We start from the raw sequence: 21,750 nt of genomic DNA on the forward strand, positions 1-21,750 counted from the left end.
TATCATAAAAACACTTAAAATGTAAACAAAATAAGCCACACTCTGATTAATGTATTTTTGTTTTATTGTCAAAAGTACAAGTTAATTGATGATTATTTAAAATAAATGCAGACTATAGAATCACAGGGTACACTAACCGCCAAACTAGACATTCAGTCTTTGAATTACGTTTTTAAAATAAGTCATTTTCAATCATTAAGATGTGCATTAAACTGAGAACAATCCTGTACTTAATGTAAGAGCGTGCGCGAGCTAATTTGCATAACAATGCGGTAAAATCGGCGCTAACGATCTGTGTTGTCGCGGGTGTTAGATTTTGACAATGGAGGGAAATATACAGTGTTTTCATGTAAACTTCTGACTCTGGGGAGAACTGCAGCAGAAGAGGAGAGCTGCGCATCTGCCTGGAGTGGCAGTGTGTTGAGCTCCCAGCTCCGCCTCCGTCTGCTTCTCACTCCGTTATTTACCCAGAAACATTGTTTGCTCGCTATGTAGGGTGTGATACTATAAAGTATTGGTATATTATTCAAATAGAGTACGAACATAAATGTATGCTATTCTACCTGGAGTAGATATTTATGTTAAAACAATGTCAATGCTCGATGATGCATTTGGAGCTCACCTTTCTTAAAAAAAAACTGAGTGAGCAACTGCTTGCCCTCATTTGCCTTTCTCTATTTAATCTTCTTTTCGTTTTTGAGCCCCTGATTTTCCTTTCTTAAGGAAAGACATGACTCTTCCCCTCTTAGTTCCTATCACGGCTCACTCCAGCTCCTGTCTCATCAACTGATTCACCGCAGGTCCACAGCAGAAGCACCTGACCTGCGGGTCGTACCATTTACATTGATTCGAGAGGGATGGTGGGGCCCTGCACAGCATGAAAATGACTTTTTTTTTTATACCAAACCAGTGCCTAACTACAAGTTTAGTTTTGCACAGGAACTTTTTTATTTGTATATAAATACTATACAAATGTTAGTGCATGTATATGTATGTATAGAAAACTGACTTCTAAGGGCCCTCCCCCTGCCTCGGGCCCTGGGTACTCGGTACCCTTTACCCCCCCAGTCCGACGCCCCTGATGATGAGTGTAAAATACCTTTACTTATTGATCCTTCACATTATTAAAGGCACCGATAGACAGGCAAACAAATCTGTAAACTTCTGCTGTTTCACGTTATCTCTTACAGTAACACATTCCTTTGAAGATGACGATGATGAAGGTAAAGGACTGCCCAGGACTCAATCTATGGACCATTTGGCTCTGATGCAACAGACTGACCCGTGGCAGTGTTGTGTATTATAGTTCAGTACAGCCTCACATAATCCACAGATATATATTCATACTGTCATCAGTTAAAGCATCGGTTCCCAACAGGGGGGTCGCGGCCCACAAAAAAGGTTGGGAACCACTGAGTTAAAGTGTCATATCTTTAACATTCACTCAGCGAGCTCTTTTTTTTGTTTTGAGCAATTTGCATTAAATAAAAGTCCTAACCTTTTTCTGTTCAAAATTTATATAATGAGCGAGTTCATCATGAATCCATTTTCCAATCCGTGTTTTTGTCTTATCCTGAATCACTATGGTACACCTATAATAAGTGATTACATTGGGACTATTTTACCCTGGTTCGGATCGCTGGCGCTGCGGAGTAGCCCAGTACCTGCGTGACTCGTCATAGACGCACACAGAGAGAGAAGTAGTTCCGGCTACAATGTTCTTCCGAAAGACGCGTTATTCTGTTAATAAACGCATGTTTGTTATCGCTCGCTATAGCGCCAAAAGCCTAAAAATAAAGCCTCACATTGATAAAGCCTCACAAATAACATGCAAGTATTGAGGCCCCAGACAGAAGTCATTTAGTAATAGCCTATATTCATTCTTTTTTTACCTACACACAAGTGTGAATACTGATATTTTTGTTATTGCATTTAAAATAGGGCAAATTTATAGGCTACTCCTAGGCTTACATTTTTAAATTACAAAGGGCCTACTAATGTTTTTGTTATTGTATTTTCAATATTATAGGCTATTATTTGTGCATAAACATATCTGTTTATAGTAAACATACCGTTTGTTTGAAAACAACATATTTTGTCATCCTTGCTGCAAGCTTACAAGAGTGAACATATCATTAAATGTGAAGGGGGGCCCTAAAATATTTTCTTGGGAAAAAGGGGGTCTCAGACAAAAAAAGGTTGGGAACCACTGAGTTAAAGTGTCATATCTTTAACATTCACTCTCATATATTCTCTTATGAAGTCAGCCTCTTAATGTAAAACGGTTCCTAAAAAGAATTTATAATGAATTTATAAAGTTAAGAGTTTGGTTTTGGCATGCATGCATTTCCTGTATATTTCTGTACATACATAAGCAAATATTGTGCATAGCCCTTTCTTTTACAGTTATTAAAACTAAAAATCCATCCAGTGTTTTTTTTAAAAATCTCATTATATGTTTTCCCCTGTCTCAAATCGAGTCGTTCGCCCGGTCACACGGTCGGACACCCCTCCCACGATTGTTGATTGACAGCAGCGTTTCAACACAGACCCGCCCTCGTGAGCGAGCTGTCATCATAGTCCGCATTGTTGATACGCTGGAGCACTGTCTATGAGCAGAATGGCCTCTAAGCGAGTGTGGTGTTCGGTTCTTGGGTGTAATAACGAACACAGCATCATTTTGATGTTCCTAAATCTGAACCGCTGAAGACGCAATGGCTGAGTTTTGTTTTCGAAGGGAATATTCCCCACGGTCAACAGCAATGCTTTCATGTTTGCGCAAATCATTTCTCACCAGACTGATTTATAAACGAGGGTCAGTATAAAACATAAATTACAACAAATTCTATGTCCTTCAACTACTGCTAGAAACATTCCTGCCGTGACCTCATGTCAGTGCTTCAGCCCTGACAGCTGTACCTAACACTGCATAGATAACGTTACGCATCACGGACAAGCCTACATTTACCGAAAAAAAGTTTTTCATGACCATTAGCTGTAACATCAATCTGTCAATGAACTAACGTATATATCAGTAAACACACATAGCGTTCGTATCTCACTACTCTACCCTGCCAGTACACACAAAGATAGATCAAAGTGACATTACGTTAACCAACCATTCATTCTTTCTCCAAAAATATACCCTCAACTGTTGTCAAGGCAACACTCCACGTGTGTTGTGTCAAAACGCCCACAGAACAGAGGGGCGGGGTCAGCAAAGCTCATTATCATTTAAAGACACATGCACTCAAACGGCGTGCTGAAAACAGAGCTGTTCTTGACCAGGCAAAATGAGTGTTTTCTTACAATACTAATGCTGGTTTCTGGTTTCTTACAAGCTGGTTTAGGTCCTATTTTTCTGATAGAAAGCAGTTTGTCGCTATGGGTGGTTGTAGGTCTGTTATTGGTGTAGTGCAATCTGGTGTTCCTCAAGGTTCTATCTTGGGCCCTATACTTTTTAACATATACCTTTATCCCCTGGGTCAACTTTTGAGATCACTTGGTCTCAGTTTTCACTTTTATGCAGATGACACACAGGTTTATATACATTCAAAACCTGACGTTGATGTGGCTGTGTCCTATCTTTCTGTATGTATTTCTGAGATAAAAAAATGGATGTCTAGTAATTTTCTATGTCTGAACAGTGACAAGACGGAAGTAATGCTCGTTGGTTCGCCTCACCAGCTACGTAAGGCTGGGTCTCCAGCTTTAAGTGTAGAAGGTTCTACACTTCATTTTCAAACAAAATTAAAAAATTTGGGAGTAATATTTGATAGTAATCTAACATTTGTTCCTCATGTCCAGAGCACCGTCAAGACATCATTTTTTCATCTAAAAAATATAGCCAAATTGCGTCCCATGTTGTCACTTCCTGTGGCTGAAAAGCTAGTTAACATCTTTGTATTCTCTAGAGTTGATTACTGTAATGCCTTGCTGGCCGGGGTCTCAAAAGCTACCCTTAACAAACTGCAGTTGGTACAGAATGCAGCCGCTCGAATTCTATCTGGTAACAGAACAGGGGATCACATTACTCCGGTACTGGAATCCTTACACTGGTTGCCTATCAGATTCCGTGTTGATTTTAAAATTTTAATGCTTACTTATAAGGCCTTGCATGGACTGACACCTCTTTATATCACTGAACTTTTAAACCCTTACACACCAGTACGTGATCTTCGCTCCTCGGATGCTGGCCTTTTAATTGTCCCGAATACTAGACTTAAATCCATGGGTGATAGGGCCTTTTCGGCGAATGCTCCAAAACTTTGGAATTCCCTGCCTTTGGAGATTAGGCAAGCTGAATCTCTTAGTGTTTTTAAATCTTCCCTGAAAACTTATTTGTTTAGGGTAGCTTTTATATAACTGTTTATAATTGCTATATTATTGTTATTTATTATACATTTCATTGTTTTATTTTATTAATGCATTGTTTGTTCTATTGTAGGTGTATGCTTTGTGAAGCGCTTTGAGATGCTTTTTAAAGGCGCTATATAAAAATAAAGTTTATTATTATTATTATTATTATTATAATGAGAATTTTTAATTAAAGTATATTACAAACTTTTCATTTAGACCCTAAAGAATCATATTAGCTTGTACAAAAATGGCATTATATGACCCCTTTAACCACTCCTCAAACCGTTAGTCTGCTATGAGCAGAGATGGAGAGGAGGAGGAGCGCTAAAGTAAAACCCGGCCCTCTCTTCAATATTCCCTTTCACTTGGAAATGCGTCACAGAAAAGTTGTTTGCAACTTCCAGTTTATGCAGATTTTAATGTCTTCTTTTATCTTCAGTTGATTTCATCTAAGGCTGTGGCTGAAGTCAGTTGTAGTTCTTGTGTTTCTCTTTTCTTTTAGTGATTCTGCTTGTTAACAGCAGGTGTTCATCAGTAATGCTCAATCATCAAATATTTCATCTCTTAATTATCGCAGTAACTTTAACACTGCTTCAGAGTTATTTTAATTCTCTGACTGGGACCATAAGTGATCTGAGCAGAGTTGATTTAACTCTGTGGATTTTGCTGTGTACTCTTTTATTATGCATATGCAAGGACACGTTAAACTTAAAATAAAGACATTTATAATGTTACAAAAGAGTTCAGTTCATATATATTCTATATTTTATTCATCTAAGATCCCTGAAAAAAGTGTCACGGTTTCCACAAAAATATGACGCATCTCAACTGTTTTCAATATCTGAGAAAACAACAAGATCAGATCAGATCAGACATACTGAAGTGGAAAAAGTGCAAATCTTCTTTTGGAAAGTAGGCTTGTATGAGCCATGCCAACAGCAACTTGTAAACAGAGTGTGCGTGAGGAGAACTAGGCTCGTGCATGCTCTCTCGTGCGCACGTTTAATAGGCGTTCCCTCTCGGGAGCAGGGAGAGTGTTGCGCATGTGCATTTTTTCAAAAAGTGGAGAGGGCGGTTCTTTTCTAAAATTCGGGAAAATCCTCCGCTATACCTTTAAGTAAGTTCAATGATGGTACATTTTGTTGTAAAAATAAATAAATATAAATATATATTCTAAATAATATTTTTTTTATTAAAAAAAATCATATTGCTGTTCTTTCTGTTGTTATGGTTAGTTTTATTATTGTTTGGGTTTGTTGATTATTGTGTGTTAATTGTGTGTTAATTGTGAGCTGACTGCAGTACGGCTTACGGCCCGAGACACATTTCCCCATGTGGGATAATACAGTTTGTTCTTCCGTACATGAAGAGACTTGAGCCTATAGATGCAGGGAACTCACCAAGCTGGAACACAACACACACACTCTTCTCTCTCTCTCTCTCTCTCTCTCTCTCTCTCTCTCTCTCTCTCTCTCTCTCTCTCTCTCTCTCTCTCTCACACTCTCACACACTCTCTCTCTCTCTCTCTCTCTCTCTCTCTCTCTCTCTCTCTCTCTCACTCTCTCTCTCTCTCTCTCTCTCTCCTCTCTCTCTCTCTCTCTCTCTCTCTCTCTCTCTCTCTCTCTCTCTCTCTCTCTCACACACACACACACACACACACTTGTTATCCTTATCTAAATTACACTACACAGTAAACAGTTAATATTATGTTCTGACATGTTCAGTGACACACTGCTCTACACACACTATACACACATCACAAACTGTCAAATACTTTTTGGAAGTCTAAGAATCCCATGGAGAAACTCTTTCTGTATCAAAGGCCCTAAAGTGGGAGGTGACTGATGTTGGATTTAAACTGAAGGAAGTGAAACTATCATCACTGTGTGACCAAATTCAGTTACTACTAGATCCAGAGGGAATATAGTTCAAGTTCGAGCACATTCAACATGAGTTTCCAGATCTACTTTACAGATAGGAGACAGGGACTGGAGAGAATACCAGTTTCTGTGGCGAATTCAGAAGAGGAATTCAGGAACACCACAGTGCAGGAGTTAAAGAGAAAACTCATTCCTGAAGACCAACGTAAGTCCAACACTTCAGTCTTCTGTGTACATTAGCTAACATATGTGAAGCAGATTGTGATGTTAACAAAGAAAATCTGTATTTGAATGTAGATTCAGCTCTTATTAACGGAGAAGCCTGAGATTGAGAAGTTAGCAAATAAATAACGTAATATTAATGAGGAAAACATGTGATTTGATACGTGTGTGTGTGTGTGTGTGTGTGTGTGTGTGTGTGTGTGTGTGTGTGTGTGTGTGTGTGTGTGTGTGTGTGTGTGTGTGTGTGTGTGTGTGTGTGTTCGCTGTTCCTCATGTTTCTTCCACAGTTGAAACCACTATACTTATACGCTTCAAGACACTGAAGAAGAATCGCACACTGGGTTTCTACGGCATTGAACATGAGGATGAAATTACTGCAGTACCCCGTGGATGTATGCATTATTTACACTAGTATTTGACATTTTTAAAAGCATTTATTCATAGTCTTAAACTAACTGACCTTTTAATTTCAGACTCCTATACAATGACATTTCAGACACACTCTTCTCATGGCCATGAGTATACAAGTCAGTTTCTCTTCTGAGTCTAAAGTCCACAAATGCTTGTTTTCTCTATCAGTGGTTTTGCATTACACACATTTTTATAAAACATGTTTACAGCTTTTATAAACATCCGGGTTTTTTTTTTATGAGTTTTGTGCTTCATTTTGTGGCAATATAAATATAAACTTTATTATGATGAATGTAAAATACCTTTAATTATTGATCCTTCACATTATTAAGGGCACCGAAAGACAGGCAAAAATTCAGTAATCTTCTGGGTTTTTTCACATCATCTCTCACAGAAACGTATACCTATGAAGATGACGATGATGAAGATAAAGGACTGACCAGGACTCAATCTATGGACATTATGATTCCGATGCAACAGACTGACCCGTCGAAGTTTTGATTATTATAGTTCAGTACAGCCTCACATAATCCACAGATATATATTCATACTGTCATCAGTTAAAGTGTCATCTTTAAAATTCACTACCATTAACATTCACTCTCATATATTCTCTTATGAAGTCAGCCTCTTAATGTAAAATGGTCCTAAAAATAATGAATCTATAATAGTTTATGAACTTAAACGAGTTTGGTTTTGGCATGCTGTGCATTTCCTGTATGTTTCTATGTATTCATATGCAACAATTCTACATAGCCCTTTCTTTTACAGTTATTAAAACAATATTGAATATTTTTATTTTGTGAGAATTTTCCCTTTGTCCTTCTAAACGGTTTTTGTGTAATTAATTTAATTCATTCCAATTTGCTATAACACTGTCAGTAGTATACTCAAAATATATTTTAAAGTATACTGTAAAATAGTTGTTAACTTTAAAAAGTAAGTGTCTGTGCTGCCTTAAAATTGTAAGTTTAATCAACTCAAATATCCAAGTTGTCACTTAGTATAACTTCATATTTCAAGTTGAATAAACCTAAAATGTTAAGGCAGCACGAACACTTACTTTTTAAAGTTGACAACCATTTTGATTTGTTTTATTCTATAGGTGCATTTGACATTGCATGCTGGTTCAAGAATAATCCTTTGTGGCATACTTCTAAAACATGTTGACAGTATTTATGTAACAGAAAACAGAAGAGAGAGAGAACACCTAACATTAACAAGTCTGTTCAGTTCTTTATATCGCAGCCAACTCCTAAACATGTTCACACTTGAAAAAAATATACGTTCTACAGTTTAATGTGTTTCTCACAGATCCCGCATGCACTGTCCCTTTAAATCATTTAATTTATAAAGTGGTAAATGTAATTTAAAATAGTTTAAGAACATTTTCTTCTCAGTTGTTTAGTTAACACAATTCAATACAGTGTTAGATTACATTGTTTTGAAGGGTAATGCGATGGCTTGTCACTTTATTGAATTATAATTTTAATTAATAACATCTGTATAAGTTAATACACTACCAAACCAGTCCAGCATTTGTGTTACAGCCCATATTCAATCCATGCAAGTACCTAAAACAAAGACTTTGAATTGCTCAGGATATATTTCATTATGAGGTGTTGAAATATGAATTCCAGTGATCGGATCCACACGCAACATCTTCCTCTGGTAGTCATTTCTCAGAGGATACAGTCACATGACCGGTTCATAAACGAGGGATTGGTGTGTTTGATTAGGTTTGTTTATTTATTTATTTACAAAGTAATGTAAATTATGTTGTGTTTTAATGCATTATACTTTCTAAAGGTGTATTCAATGAATAGATAAGCATTATAATGTATAATAACTGTCACAGTTATTCATGAGATAATGCAGTAAGGTTCATTACAAGGCATTATTGCATGCATTAAAAATACTTAATAATGCATTATACGCGAGGGCTTTAAGTAAAGTGTTACTGTAACATCTTTGTTCTCATTATAATGCTTCTTCCAGTCAAAGTCTTTTCACATCAAAATCCAATACCTATTTCTCTAGAATGTTCTGGCTTGTGATTAGTGTTTGATCTGTGAATATTTCTCTCCTGATTCAGGAGATATATATATCGCGCGTGTGTGTGTGTGTGTGTGTGTGTGTGTGTGTGTGTGTGTGTGTGTGTGGTGTGTGTTTGTGTGTGTGTATCATATATATTTTTATATTTTTATAATTTTGCAAAGAGAATTTGGCTCACTCCTGAGAAAATGAGCTGCGCGACGGCGATATTGTTTTTTCCTCCAGAGACATCATGGCTTGCAATGGCAGTTGCTCAGTGTTTGGATGTACAAATGAACACAAAGGTATTTTTTTAGTTCCTTCATCCGAGCCTCTGAAGAACCAGTGGGTTATGTGAATTTCTGATGTGTAATTGTTCAAGTTCAGACAGATAATCTTTCTTTCAAAGTTGTTCAATACTGTTTATGCATCAGTCAATCAAGCCAGTGACTAAACGATCAACTTCACGTCGTTTCTCTTAGTAGGATGAAAATAATCTTACTTAAACTGTGATTAATATACAGAAAGCGATCAAAGAACAATCCCTTTCCAATCGCCCAAGCTGTCAATCACACAGCGTGAGTTTATCTGGACACTTGCCAAAACTCGTTATGAAATCAATGATGCTGTTACGCTGCACAACGAAGCTCTTACTGTACTTACCTCATGTTTGCATTGGTGAAAGCATTAGTGAGAGTGCAGAAACTGTTGCAATGATAAGATCTTCATTCACGCGATCAACAGGCTGTCATCTGCTCAATGCTCATCACTGCAACCTTTTATGTGATGGGAATAGATCTAAATACTTAAACTTTTCACGATTCGTTAATCTCAATAGCTTTAATAGTAAAAACGTATAATAGCTGTAATAGTAAAAGTTTTCGAGAGTGTTCCACATGTAATGCGAGATATTTCATATGCAAGCATGTCAGCCAATCACAGCAGTGGGCGTTAACACTGAAGTCTCACAGCAGCCAATCACAGCAGTGGCCGTTTACACTGAAGTCTCACAGCCAATCACAGCAGTGGCCGTTTACACTGAAGTCTCACAGCAGCCAATCACAGCAGTGGGCGTTTATACTGAAGTCTCACAGCAGCCAATCACAGCAGTGGCCGTTTACACTGAAGACTCACAGCAGCCAATCACAGCAGTGGGCGTTTACACTGAAGTCTCACAGCAGCCAATCACAGCAGTGGCCGTTTACACTGAAGTCTCACAGCAGCCAATCACAGCAGTGGCCGTTTACACTGAAGTCTCACAGCAGCCAATCACAGCAGTGGCCGTTTACACTGAAGACTCACAGCAGCCAATCACAGCAGTGGGCGTTTACACTGCAGACTCACAGCAGCCAATCACAGCAGTGGGCGTTTATACTGAAGTCTCACAGCAGCCAATCACAGCAGTGAGCGTTTACACTGAAGTCTCACAGCAGCCAATCACAGCAGTGGGCGTTTACACTGAAGTCTCACAGCCAATCACATTTACATTTTACATTTAGTCATTTAGCAGACACTTTTGTCCAAAGCGACGTACAGATTAGGACTAAATTAAGCAAGTCATTGTGAAGAGGCAAAAAACAATGCAAGAAGTGCTCAAAATACGAAGTTCAGGCATTATTCAGAGTAACATAAGCCCGATAAGCAAGGATTTAAAGGAAAAAGGAAGAGGAAAGTTTAAAAAAAAAAATGTATGAGGTTAAGTGCTCACGGAAGAGATGGGTTTTCAGCTGTCTTTTGAATGTTGTCAGGGATTCTGCATTCCGGATGAGGGTGGGGAGATCATTCCACCAGCATGGAAGTCTCACAGCATACAATCACAATCACAGCAGTGGGCGTTTACACTGAAGTCTCACAGCCAATCACAGCAGTGGGCGTTTACACTGAAGTCTCATAGCCAATCACAGCAGTGGGCGTTTACACTGAAGTCTCATAGCCAATCACAGCAGTGGGCGTTTACACTGAAGTCTCATAGCCAATCACAGCAGTGGGCGTTTACACTGAAGTCTCACAGCAGCCAATCACAGCAGTGGGCATTTACACTGAAGTCTCACAGCCAATCACAGCAGTGGGCATTTACACTGAAGTCTCACAGCCAATTACAGCAGTGGGCATTTACACTGAAGTCTCACAGCCAATTACAGCAGTGGGCGTTTACACTGAAGTCTCACAGCCAATCACAGCAGTGGGCGTTTACACTGAAGTCTCACAGCCAATCACAGCAGTGGGCGTTTACACTGAAGTCTCATAGCCAATCACAGCAGTGGGCGTTTACACTGAAGTCTCATAGCCAATCACAGCAGTGGGCGTTTACACTGAAGTCTCATAGCCAATCACAGCAGTGGGCGTTTACACTGAAGTCTCACAGCAGCCAATCACAGCAGTGGGCATTTACACTGAAGTCTCACAGCCAATCACAGCAGTGGGCATTTACACTGAAGTCTCACAGCCAATTACAGCAGTGGGCATTTACACTGAAGTCTCACAGCCAATTACAGCAGTGGGCGTTTACACTGAAGTCTCACAGCCAATCACAGCAGTGGGCGTTTACACTGAAGTCTCACAGCAGCCAATCACAGCAGTGGGCATTTACACTGAAGTCTCACAGCCAATCACAACAGTGGGCGTTTACACTGACGTCTCACACAGACACGCCCCTTCAAACAGAGCGTTCAAATCAGAGGCTAAAATCAGGCTAGGAAAATGCCTTTTATTTGTAAATTATGACAATTTTTTATCTAAAAAACATACTAACATTATAAGGGCACCCCAGGAAACATTATAAAATAATAAAATAATCCATGCCATGGTACCTTTAAATGTTTTTATTTTGTGAGAATTGTTTCCCTGCCTTGTGTTTTCAATGGTTTAATTAAAGGTTCTGTGAGTAATTTCAAAATAACTTCCCCAAAAACTAGAGCGAGAACATGAATAGAGGACAGAAACTAACTCTCAGTATTAGTAGAATAATAGAGTTATAGTTCGTATATAATAAGTTTACATGTAGTTGCAAAGTTATAGTCTGTTGAGGAGCATCAAAATAAAGAGTCAGCTGATATTAACCAGAGGGTTTATTAATACTCTAATAACTGATAAACTGATATCGACATAAAGAGTTTCAGAGATTTTTATGCATTACAGTAAACAGAAAAGAAAAGTTGTTTCATGTGAAGCAAGTTATTACTTTATGATTCTGGACTTTATTACACTCAAGACAAACACTTGTTTTAGAATAGAATAGAATAGAATAGAATAGAATAGAATAGAATAGAATAGAATTCTTTATTATCATTTTACAGGGTACAATGAAATTAGATGACATTTCTCTCTGTGCTTAACAAACAAATAAACAGAATCTAAAAATAAGAATGTAATATCACTATGGTGTTTCTCATCCCCCCTGAAACATACTCTTTTTGTGCTTTATTTGGGTCGCTGTTAAAACAGCGTTTGTTTGTAGGGACGCGTGCAAAAAAAAAATCTTATATCGATTGTACCACTATAATCTGTGTTGAAATGTTTTAAACTTTTGCTAATTTTAACGATTTTTTCCGTTTGTACAAAGATATGTCTGCTGTTAGCAACAACACCTCAGGTAGCATTGAGATACGAGATGATGTGAAGCGAACAATGTAAGCATCCTTCTCAAAATCAATGTTAAATGTATTAGCCTACTTTGCTATTCAAATATTTTTCATATTGGGTAAAGTAGATTAACAGTCTGTAAACAAAATATTAATATTAAGTGATGTTCATTTTCAACAGTTGTCAGTATTTTTTACAACAAAATAATCGAAAGCCACAGCAGAACTGCAGCACAGCAGTGTTTGTGAACGAATCATTAGAGTCAATGATTCAATGAGTAATTCATAAATACAGCCACTTGCTTCATTACTGAGTGAATGACTCTGACTCCCCACCTAGGCCTACTGGCGGTTTTCATTTAATATTTTAAAGAATCACTTTGTTTTTACCATCATTGCATATCTCTCTATTGAATTATTTAAAGCATTATTTATTTTATAAAGGTATTTGTAAAGGTAAAAATGCACTGGAAAAATCGATTTAAGGGGGCAAATATTGTCCCTTACTGAGAAAGGTGCGACTGAAGAGTGTGGGTACGCAGAAGGATATTAAAGCCTCATGGGTACAAGTTTGAGAACCGCTGAGACTGGGTTGAGAAATAGAACAAAATAAACATCAACATTAAAGCACAATACACATATCAAGGGCAGAAAGTAGGCCTGATATTCAGAGGTCACTTACAAAGTTAGGTTAAAGACACAAACAAAGACAACACACTGGGTCCCCGTGCACACACAGACACACTGGGTCCCCGTACACACACACAGACACACTGGGTCCCCGTACACACACACAGACACACTGGGTCCCCGTACACACACACAGACACACTGGGTCCCCGTACACACACACAGACACACTGGGTCCCCGTGCACACACACACACACTGGGTCCCTGTACACACACACACACACACTGGGTCCCCGTGCACACACACACACACTGGGTCCCTGTACACACACACAGACACACTGGGTCCCCGTGCACACACACACACACTGGGTCCCCGTGCACACACACACACACACACTGGGTCCCCGTACACACACACACACACTGGGTCCCCGTGCACACACACACACACACACTGGGTCCCCGTGCACACACACACACACTGGGTCCCCGTGCACACACACACACACACACTGGGTCCCCGTACACACACACACACACTGGGTCCCCGTGCACACACAGACACACTGGGTCCCCGTGCACACACACACACACTGGGTCCCCGTACACACACACACACACTGGGTCCCCGTGCACACACACACACACACACTGGGTCCCCGTACACACACACACACACTGGGTCCCCGTGCACACACACACACACTGGGTCCCCGTGCACACACAGACACACTGGGTCCCCGTGCACACACACACACACTGGGTCCCCGTACACACACACACACACACACTGGGTCCCCGTACACACACACACACACTGGGTCCCCGTACACACACACACACACACTGGGTCCCCGTACACACACACTGGGTCCCCGTACACACACTGGGTCCCCGTACACACACACTGGGTCCCCTGGGTCCCCGTACACACACACTGGGTCCCTGTACACACACTGGGTCCCCGTACACACACACTGGGTCCCCTGGGTCCCCGTACACACACACTGGGTCCCCGTACACACACACTGGGTCCCCGTACACACACTGGGTCCCCGTACACACACACTGGGTCCCCGTACACACACACACACTGGGTCCCCGTACACACACACACAGGGTCCCCGTGCACACACACTGGGTCCCCCCACACACACACTGGGTCCCCACACACACACTGGGTCCCCGTACACACACACTGGGTCCCCACACACACACACTGGGTCCCCACACACACACTGGGTGTACCCGTACACACACACTGGGTCCCCGTACACACACACTGGGTCCCCTGGGTCCCCGTACACACACTGGGTCCCCCCACACACACTGGGTCCCCGTACACACACTGGGTCCCCGTACACACACACACACACACTGGGTCCCCGCACACACACACACACACTGGGTCCCCGTACACACACACTGGGTCCCCGTACACACACACTGGGTCCCCTGGGTCCCCGTACACACACACTGGGTCCCCGTACACACACTGGGTCCCCGTACACACACACTGGGTCCCCTGGGTCCCCGTACACACACTGGGTCCCCGTACACACACACTGGGTCCCCGTACACACACACACACTGGGTCCCCGTACACACACACACAGGGTCCCCGTGCACACACACTGGGTCCCCCCACACACACACTGGGTCCCCACACACACACTGGGTCCCCGTACACACACACTGGGTCCCCGTACACACACACTGGGTCCCCGTACACACACACTGGGTCCCCACACACACACACTGGGTCCCCACACACACACACTGGGTCCCCGTACACACACACTGGGTCCCCGTACACACACACTGGGTCCCCGTACACACACACTGGGTCCACACACACACAGTCCAGATTCTGCCAGCATTCCAGAGTCACGTGTAACCCAGGTCAAAATTGAGCTGATCAGAAAAATAAATATAATTTATAATAATTATATTCTCACTCAAAATGTTTAAACAAGTAACAAAATGTGTTGCCAAAGTCGTTCTGCTGTATCTTGAACATTAAAATAATTAATTTAACTATAATAATTAAAGCGTGACGTTTGTCATAAGACGGGCGCTGTGTATGACGTCACTGTAATGAGACGCATAATTGCAGAGAGAGCACGAGTTTCACAGATCGCGAGTGAATTCAAACTGGATCAAAAGGCAAATATAACGATCATCCTTGCTTAATATGCATAAATAATAAGTTGTATGTTGTTGTAACCCTTATATTAATCTTATTTGGGCCATTTTAGTGTGATGATTGATTGATTTTGGAGTGGATGATAGCTGATTGCGAGCCCTGTAGAATCCGATGTGACTGATTAATTGTGTATTGAAATCCCCCGGATTTGGTGAGTTTCATGATAATATAATATCAAATTATCTGAAATGAAGTGTTAATGAGTTAATTCACGTTCTGAAGTGTTTTATATGGGTTTATATGCATTTAGTGTTCAGATGGTATGTGTAATGTGATGTAACTGAATGTATTGTATTGCTGAAGACCTTACAAATGTTAAATAAGCAGAGTAATATCATTTATGAGAATGATTTGTTATGCTTTGAGTAACAAAAGTGCTCAAATAGTATTTTCCACTTAGTTTAGTTAATATATGAAATATATATTGAGTTTAAAAGTCATACTAATTGTCTACGATGTTTATGGCGCTGTTTGTATAAACAGGTCAGGTTTTTTTGAGATTCCGAGATAAGCTGTGATCCTGAGATGGCGAGCCACCCAGCTGAAGAGTCCTAAAAAGAGACAAGAAATCCTGTGATTCGTTGAGTGATCAGTGCCTTATCTGACGTCACAAGTGGAATTCATCCTAAGTGGTATTTCTCAGCAATTACCTCAACACTGAGTATTGTAAAGAGACAATTGCTGCACTACAGACAGTTTTGCACACAAACGCACAATTGTTCCATCGACTGAGAACTGTTTATCTACTGAATTCCTGTCAAGTATTGTATTATTTTCAGTTAAGTTGTTATTTTTTTCTTGAAGTAATCTGTTGTTTGAATTGTATTTCCTTTGTTTTGGGTAAAGGTTATAATTCAACCCAACTAATAAGAAACAAAGCTCCAAAAACAAAAACGATAATAATTTAGAACACGAAAAATTACACAAACAGTAAAATTTAATCTAAGTCTATATCAAATTGAAAAAAAACACGATTTAAATACCAAAGTAAATATATATATATAATTAGATCAAGTAACTACCAAGGAGCTCAAACCATACATTTCTTAAAGGGAAAGAGAAAGACAATTTCATTGTTTATACAATTGTATTGGTGATTGTTATTTCATTTTATTCTACAATAATCTTCAATTTTGCTGCAAAGTAAAAGGAAACAATTTAGTACAAGTCATTTTCCTGGTCTGTCTGTTTTTTTGTGTTAATGTGTTTTAACTCATTTTGCCCTCTGTAGCGAATCTAGAGTTCTGGTCCGTAGTGTGTATTCTGATATACAGATTATACACACAGAGGAGGAGTAGCTACGGTGCACTACATAGCACTACCTGTTACAGTAAGTGGCGAGCCAGCCAGGAGGGCATTGTAGTATTAAAAAAAAAAAAAAAAAACCTTTAAAGACACAAGAGACCAGGAAAATAACTTTAAAATTTGAAGTAGTGCAAATAGTGTCAATATGGAAGTAGTCGAGCTTGAAAACATCATAATTGAAAACTCAGTGATAATTAGTGGACTCACAAATACAGAACTTGATGAAGATCTGACTGATTTTCTAAACAAGTATGGTCATGTCCATAGACACCTTTCCATAGACGATCCCAAATCGCCTTATCATAGGGAAGTCATAGTAGAGTACAGCAGTTGTTCTGCATTAGTGGCTCTTAAACCCTTGTTGCCTTACACTTTCAAGAGCCCGCACAACGTCGCTTATCTCATAAGGCTTCTGTCAAGTGTCTATATGTCAGCAGTAACTGAGAATGCAACAAACCATTACTTTGCTGAACTGAAGAGAATAGCAAAGCTCAGTGGCAGATCTTTTGACGATCTCTTGAAAGAGCAGCTTCACTCAAGTGCTGCCTCCGTTGCTGACAATCTGACTTATGCAAACGATCTTGAGTCGTCACAAACGACTGATTCTTCATCTGACATTCCTTTTCCACCCAAGCGAACTGAAAATTCAGAAGGAAGACGAATCTCTGATAAAGTTCACAGAGTGGGTACAGAAAGCTTTTCACCCACACTTGAGGCAAAGGATGTGAACCCACCTGAAGTCCAAAGAATGGTCGTTGAGCACATTGTGAAAAGTGATGGAGTTTCATCCTCTAGTAGTGCATCGTTCAGGCTAAGAGTGTTCTCAGGCAAAGTTCCTCGTCCTACTGGCGAAGTTGATTATGACACCTGGCGGAACAGTGTAGAGTTAATTCTTCAAGACCCTTCACTGTCTGACTTGCATCGGTCTAGGAGGATCGTAGACAGCCTACTGCCGCCAGCATCTGAAATTGTCAAGCAGTTAGGTCCAAAAGCCTTACCTGTTGCTTATCTCGATATCTTGGACTCCGCTTTCGATACCGTAGAGGATGGGGATGACCTTTTCGCAAAGTTTCTGAATACGCTGCAAAACGCAGGTGAAAAGCCTTCCTTGTACTTGCAACGGTTGCACACTAACCTTCTCAAAGTGATGAAAAGAGGCGGTATTCCTGCTGATGAAGCTGACCGACAACTTCTGAAACAGTTCTGTCGGGGTTGTTGGGACGACACACTAATAGCAAACCTTCAGCTTGAGCATAAAAGGAACCGACCACCCCCATTCCCTGAGCTACTCTTACAGTTGCGCAGTGAGGAGAACAAACACTTTTCCAAAGAAAGCCGCATGAGACAGCACCTAGGCGCACAGAGGCAAAGAGCCAACTCCCATATTGTCACTGCTAATCCTCCTGACCTAGGTCAAAACGAAATGTCAGAAGGAACTGAGGTCGCTGAATTGAAAAGACAAGTTGCCAAGCTCCAGAGTCAACTTGCCAAGCAAAAGAGTAAACCGACTGGAAGAAGTGTGTTGCCATCTACCGATGCTGTTCTTGAGCTAAAGCAACAAGTCACAGAGCTCCAGAGTCAGATGACAAAGCTCAGAGTCCAAAAGAACCCAGATCCAAAGAACAATCCAGGCAAAGTGAAGCAGACAAGCATACACATTCCCAGAGAGAACTCTCCTACAGCTGACCACAAGCCGCATCACCGGCCCAGGCCAGGCTATTGTTTTCAATGTGGTGAGGATGGGCATGTTGCTTCAATCTGCGAAAATGATCCAAACCCGACCCTAGTGACCAATAAGAGGAAGCAATTGAAAGAGCGCCAAGCCCTATGGGATAGTCAATATAGTCCGAGTGCCTCAGGAACTTTAAACGCCGTCCAGTCCTTGTAGAGAGACGTACGAGGGCTGTCACTCGTCAAACTAGTCTCAAGAAGTCAGCGAATATAAGCAATCTGAACTCTCATGGAAAATGGCGTCCAGTTGGCCTGCCCAAAGGATTAATCGGCACAAAGTGCACTGCTCAAGTGAACATTGAGGGAAACCCTTGTCCTTGTCTACTCGACACAGGGTCTCAAGTGACAACCATTTCCCAGTCTTTTTATGAGCAAAATCTGTCTGGATTAAGCATCACTTCTTTGGATAACCTGCTGGAAATAGAAGCAGCAAATGGTCAAGCAGTACCTTACCTCGGTTATGTTGAAGTGAAAATCACATTCCCCAGAGACTTCCTTGGGTCTGACGTTGAAGTATCAACTCTTGCTTTGGTGATTCCAGAAACTGGTGGCACTACCCAGCCAAAGGTGTTAATAGGGACGAACACTTTGGATCTTGCATATGACAAGCACCTTGAAACCAACGATTCAGTTTGTCAAGCTGTTCCATTTGGCTACAGAGCCGTGATTCAGACCATTGAACACAGACGCCAGCAGAAAGTAAACAGTAGCATAGGAATTGTTAGGCTCCCTGATGTTACTCCTACTGTTGTTCCTGCAGGTCACAATATCGTTCTGGAAGGAGTGGTGAGTGTTAGAGGACAAGTAGCAGAAAAATGGGCTGTGATGGAGCCTCCTTCATGTTCACCCTTTCCTGGAGGACTGCTAGTTGCCAGCTGCTTGCTAAACTTACCTCAGCATCCATCACGCAAGGTTCCAGTGGTGTTAAAGAACGAAACAGAACATGACATTATCATCCCTGGCAAGAGCGTGATTGCAGACATACATGCTTTGCAAAAAGTAATGTCACACAACGTTCAATCTGATTGTTCAGTGTCAAGTGTCCCTGAAAAGTCTGACAAAGAACTCTGCTTTGACTTCGGTGATTCCTGTCTGCCAGAGGAGTGGAGAAAGAGAATCACTCAGAAACTGCGCACCATGCCCGAAGTCTTTGCGTCACATGACATGGATGTTGGCCAAACAGATAAAGTGAAGCACAATATCAAGTTACACAACGAAACTCCTTTCAAGCATAAAGCAAGACCAATTCATCCTAACGATCTTGAAGCTGTCCGTCGACACCTAGAAGAATTGCTTGAAGCAGGTATCATTCGTGAGTCAGAATCCCCTTTCTCTTCTCCTATCGTGGTAGTAAGGAAGAAGAATGGCGATATAAGACTTTGCATTGATTACCGCAAGTTGAACATTCAAACCATCAAGGATGCATATGCCTTACCCAACTTGGAGGAAACCTTTTCAGCACTTCGAGGTTCAAAGTGGTTCTCAGTGCTCGATCTCAAATCTGGGTATTACCAGATCGAAGTAGAAGAGAAAGACAAACCCAAGACTGCCTTCGTATGCCCATTGGGCTTTTGGGAGTTTAATAGGATGCCTCAGGGCATCACTAACGCTCCCAGCACATTCCAAAGGCTGATGGAGAAGTGCATGGGTGACATCAACCTTTCAGAAGTCTTGGTGTTCTTGGACGATTTAATTGTCTTCTCAGATACTTTAGAAGAGCATGAGAGACGTCTTCTTCATGTTTTGGGACGCTTGAAAGACTATGGTTTAAAGCTTTCATTGGAGAAATGCAAGTTTTTCCAGACGTCAGTGAAATATCTCGGTCACATCGTCTCAGAAAATGGTGTGGAGACGGATCCCCAAAAGATAGAAGCCATTAAAACCTGGCCAAGTCCAAGGAACCTGAAAGAGTTGCGTTCCTTTCTGGGTTTCTCCGGTTATTACCGACGATTTATTAAGGACTATGCGAAGATAGTGAAACCATTGAATGAACTAACCATAGGATATCCTCCTCTTCAGAAGAGTTGCAAGTGGAAAGGTAAGGAGAAAACCTACCTTGATCCCAAAGTACCTTTTGGAGGGCGATGGAAAACTGACTGTCAGCAAGCATTCGAAACACTCATTGCAAAACTCACCGAAGCACCAGTGTTAGGATTTGCCGACCCTGGGTTGCCGTATGTGCTACATACAGATGCGAGCACTACCGGACTAGGTGCAGCGCTCTATCAAGAGCAAGAGGGCGTGCTACGAGTAATTGCATATGCCAGTCGAGGATTGTCAAAGAGCGAGGCCCGGTATCCTGCCCACAAGCTGGAATTCCTAGCTCTGAAATGGGCAGTTACCGAGAAGTTTTGCGACTATCTGTATGGGAGTAGTTTCAAGGTGATCACAGACAGCAACCCCCTCACTTATGTTTTAACTTCAGCGAAGTTGGATGCAACTAGCTATAGGTGGTTGTCTGCCTTGTCCACTTTCTCCTTTACCCTCCAGTATCGTCCTGGGAAGAGCAATCTTGACGCAGATGCACTCTCAAGACGGCCTCATGGTGATCTGGTGAATGATTTAACATCTCAGAAAGAACAAGATCGAATACGTCAGTTTACCTTGTATCACTCACCTGAAGCAGCCAATTCCAGCCTTGTTCCCACTGACGTAATACAAGCCATCTGTGACAAACATTTGTTATGTCAAGCTGGTGACAACAGTTGCATCACTCTTGTTGAGTCACTCTCTATGTGCCCGGAAGCAATTCCAGAAGATTATGAGCAGATGGAAGGATCTTCAGTTGTTCCCTGTATGTCAGAACAGGAGTTAAAAGAAAAACAGAGAAATGACCCAGCTTTGCGAGAAGTGATTCTTCAATTAGAATCAGGAGACGCTATATTACCTACATTGAGACGTGAGCTTCCAGAACTTCCTTTCCTGTTAAGAGAATGGAGAAAACTTGAGATAAGGGATGGTGTTCTCTATCGCAAAAGAACTGTTGGAGACTGCACAACTTACCAACTTGTCCTTCCACCTGACTTAAGAGCCATGACCATGGAGAGTCTGCATGACGACATGGGTCACATGGGAATAGAACGGACTCTTGATCTCATCCGGTCCCGATTCTATTGGCCTAGGATGGCTACTGATGTTGAAAACAAAGTCAAAACCTGCAGCCGCTGTGTGTGTAGAAAGACTTTGCCAGAGAGAGCAGCACCTCTAGTGAACATCCAAGTCACCCGGCCACTAGAGTTGGTGTGCATGGACTTTTTGTCATTGGAACCCGACCGTAGCAACACCAAAGATATCTTGGTGATAACAGACTTCTTCACCAAGTATGCGGTCGCAGTTCCCACTCCAAACCAAAAAGCCAGAACAGTCGCTAAGAGTCTGTGGGAGAAT

General features: G+C 41.2%; 1 protein-coding gene and 1 long non-coding RNA gene across 2 annotated transcripts; both read left to right on the forward strand.

Annotated features, from left to right (window-relative positions):
• The first annotated feature begins 5,959 nt into the window (after nt 1-5,959).
• LOC309491283 (uncharacterized protein) lies at nt 5,960-7,670 on the forward strand. The gene is made up of 4 exons (XM_082160800.1): nt 5,960-6,444; nt 6,749-6,853; nt 6,935-6,988; nt 7,267-7,670. The coding sequence occupies exons 1-4, from the start codon at nt 6,309-6,311 to the stop codon at nt 7,371-7,373; spliced, it is 402 nt and encodes a 133-aa protein (XP_082016926.1). The 5' UTR covers nt 5,960-6,308; the 3' UTR covers nt 7,374-7,670.
• A 7,422-nt stretch (nt 7,671-15,092) lies between these two features.
• Nucleotides 15,093-16,498, forward strand: LOC309491001. Its single transcript, XR_014202906.1, has 2 exons — nt 15,093-15,478; nt 15,811-16,498. It is a non-coding gene; the product is annotated as an uncharacterized lncRNA (long non-coding RNA).
• The last annotated feature ends 5,252 nt before the right edge of the window (nt 16,499-21,750 follow it).

Source organism: Leuciscus leuciscus, assembly GCF_965113295.1.
Source record: "Leuciscus leuciscus genome assembly, chromosome: 25".
Taxonomy (NCBI): domain Eukaryota; kingdom Metazoa; phylum Chordata; class Actinopteri; order Cypriniformes; family Leuciscidae; genus Leuciscus; species Leuciscus leuciscus.

Excerpts from the sequence above, each read along its gene's own strand:
- LOC309491283 (XM_082160800.1), top strand. The coding sequence starts at position 6,309 with ATGAGTTTCCAGATCTACTTTACAGATAGGAGACAGGGACTGGAGAGA. Across the intron at positions 6,445-6,748 it reads ACTCATTCCTGAAGACCAAC|TTGAAACCACTATACTTATA; the intron begins GTAAGTCCAACA and ends TTTCTTCCACAG. Across the intron at positions 6,989-7,266 it reads TCATGGCCATGAGTATACAA|AAACGTATACCTATGAAGAT; the intron begins GTCAGTTTCTCT and ends CATCTCTCACAG.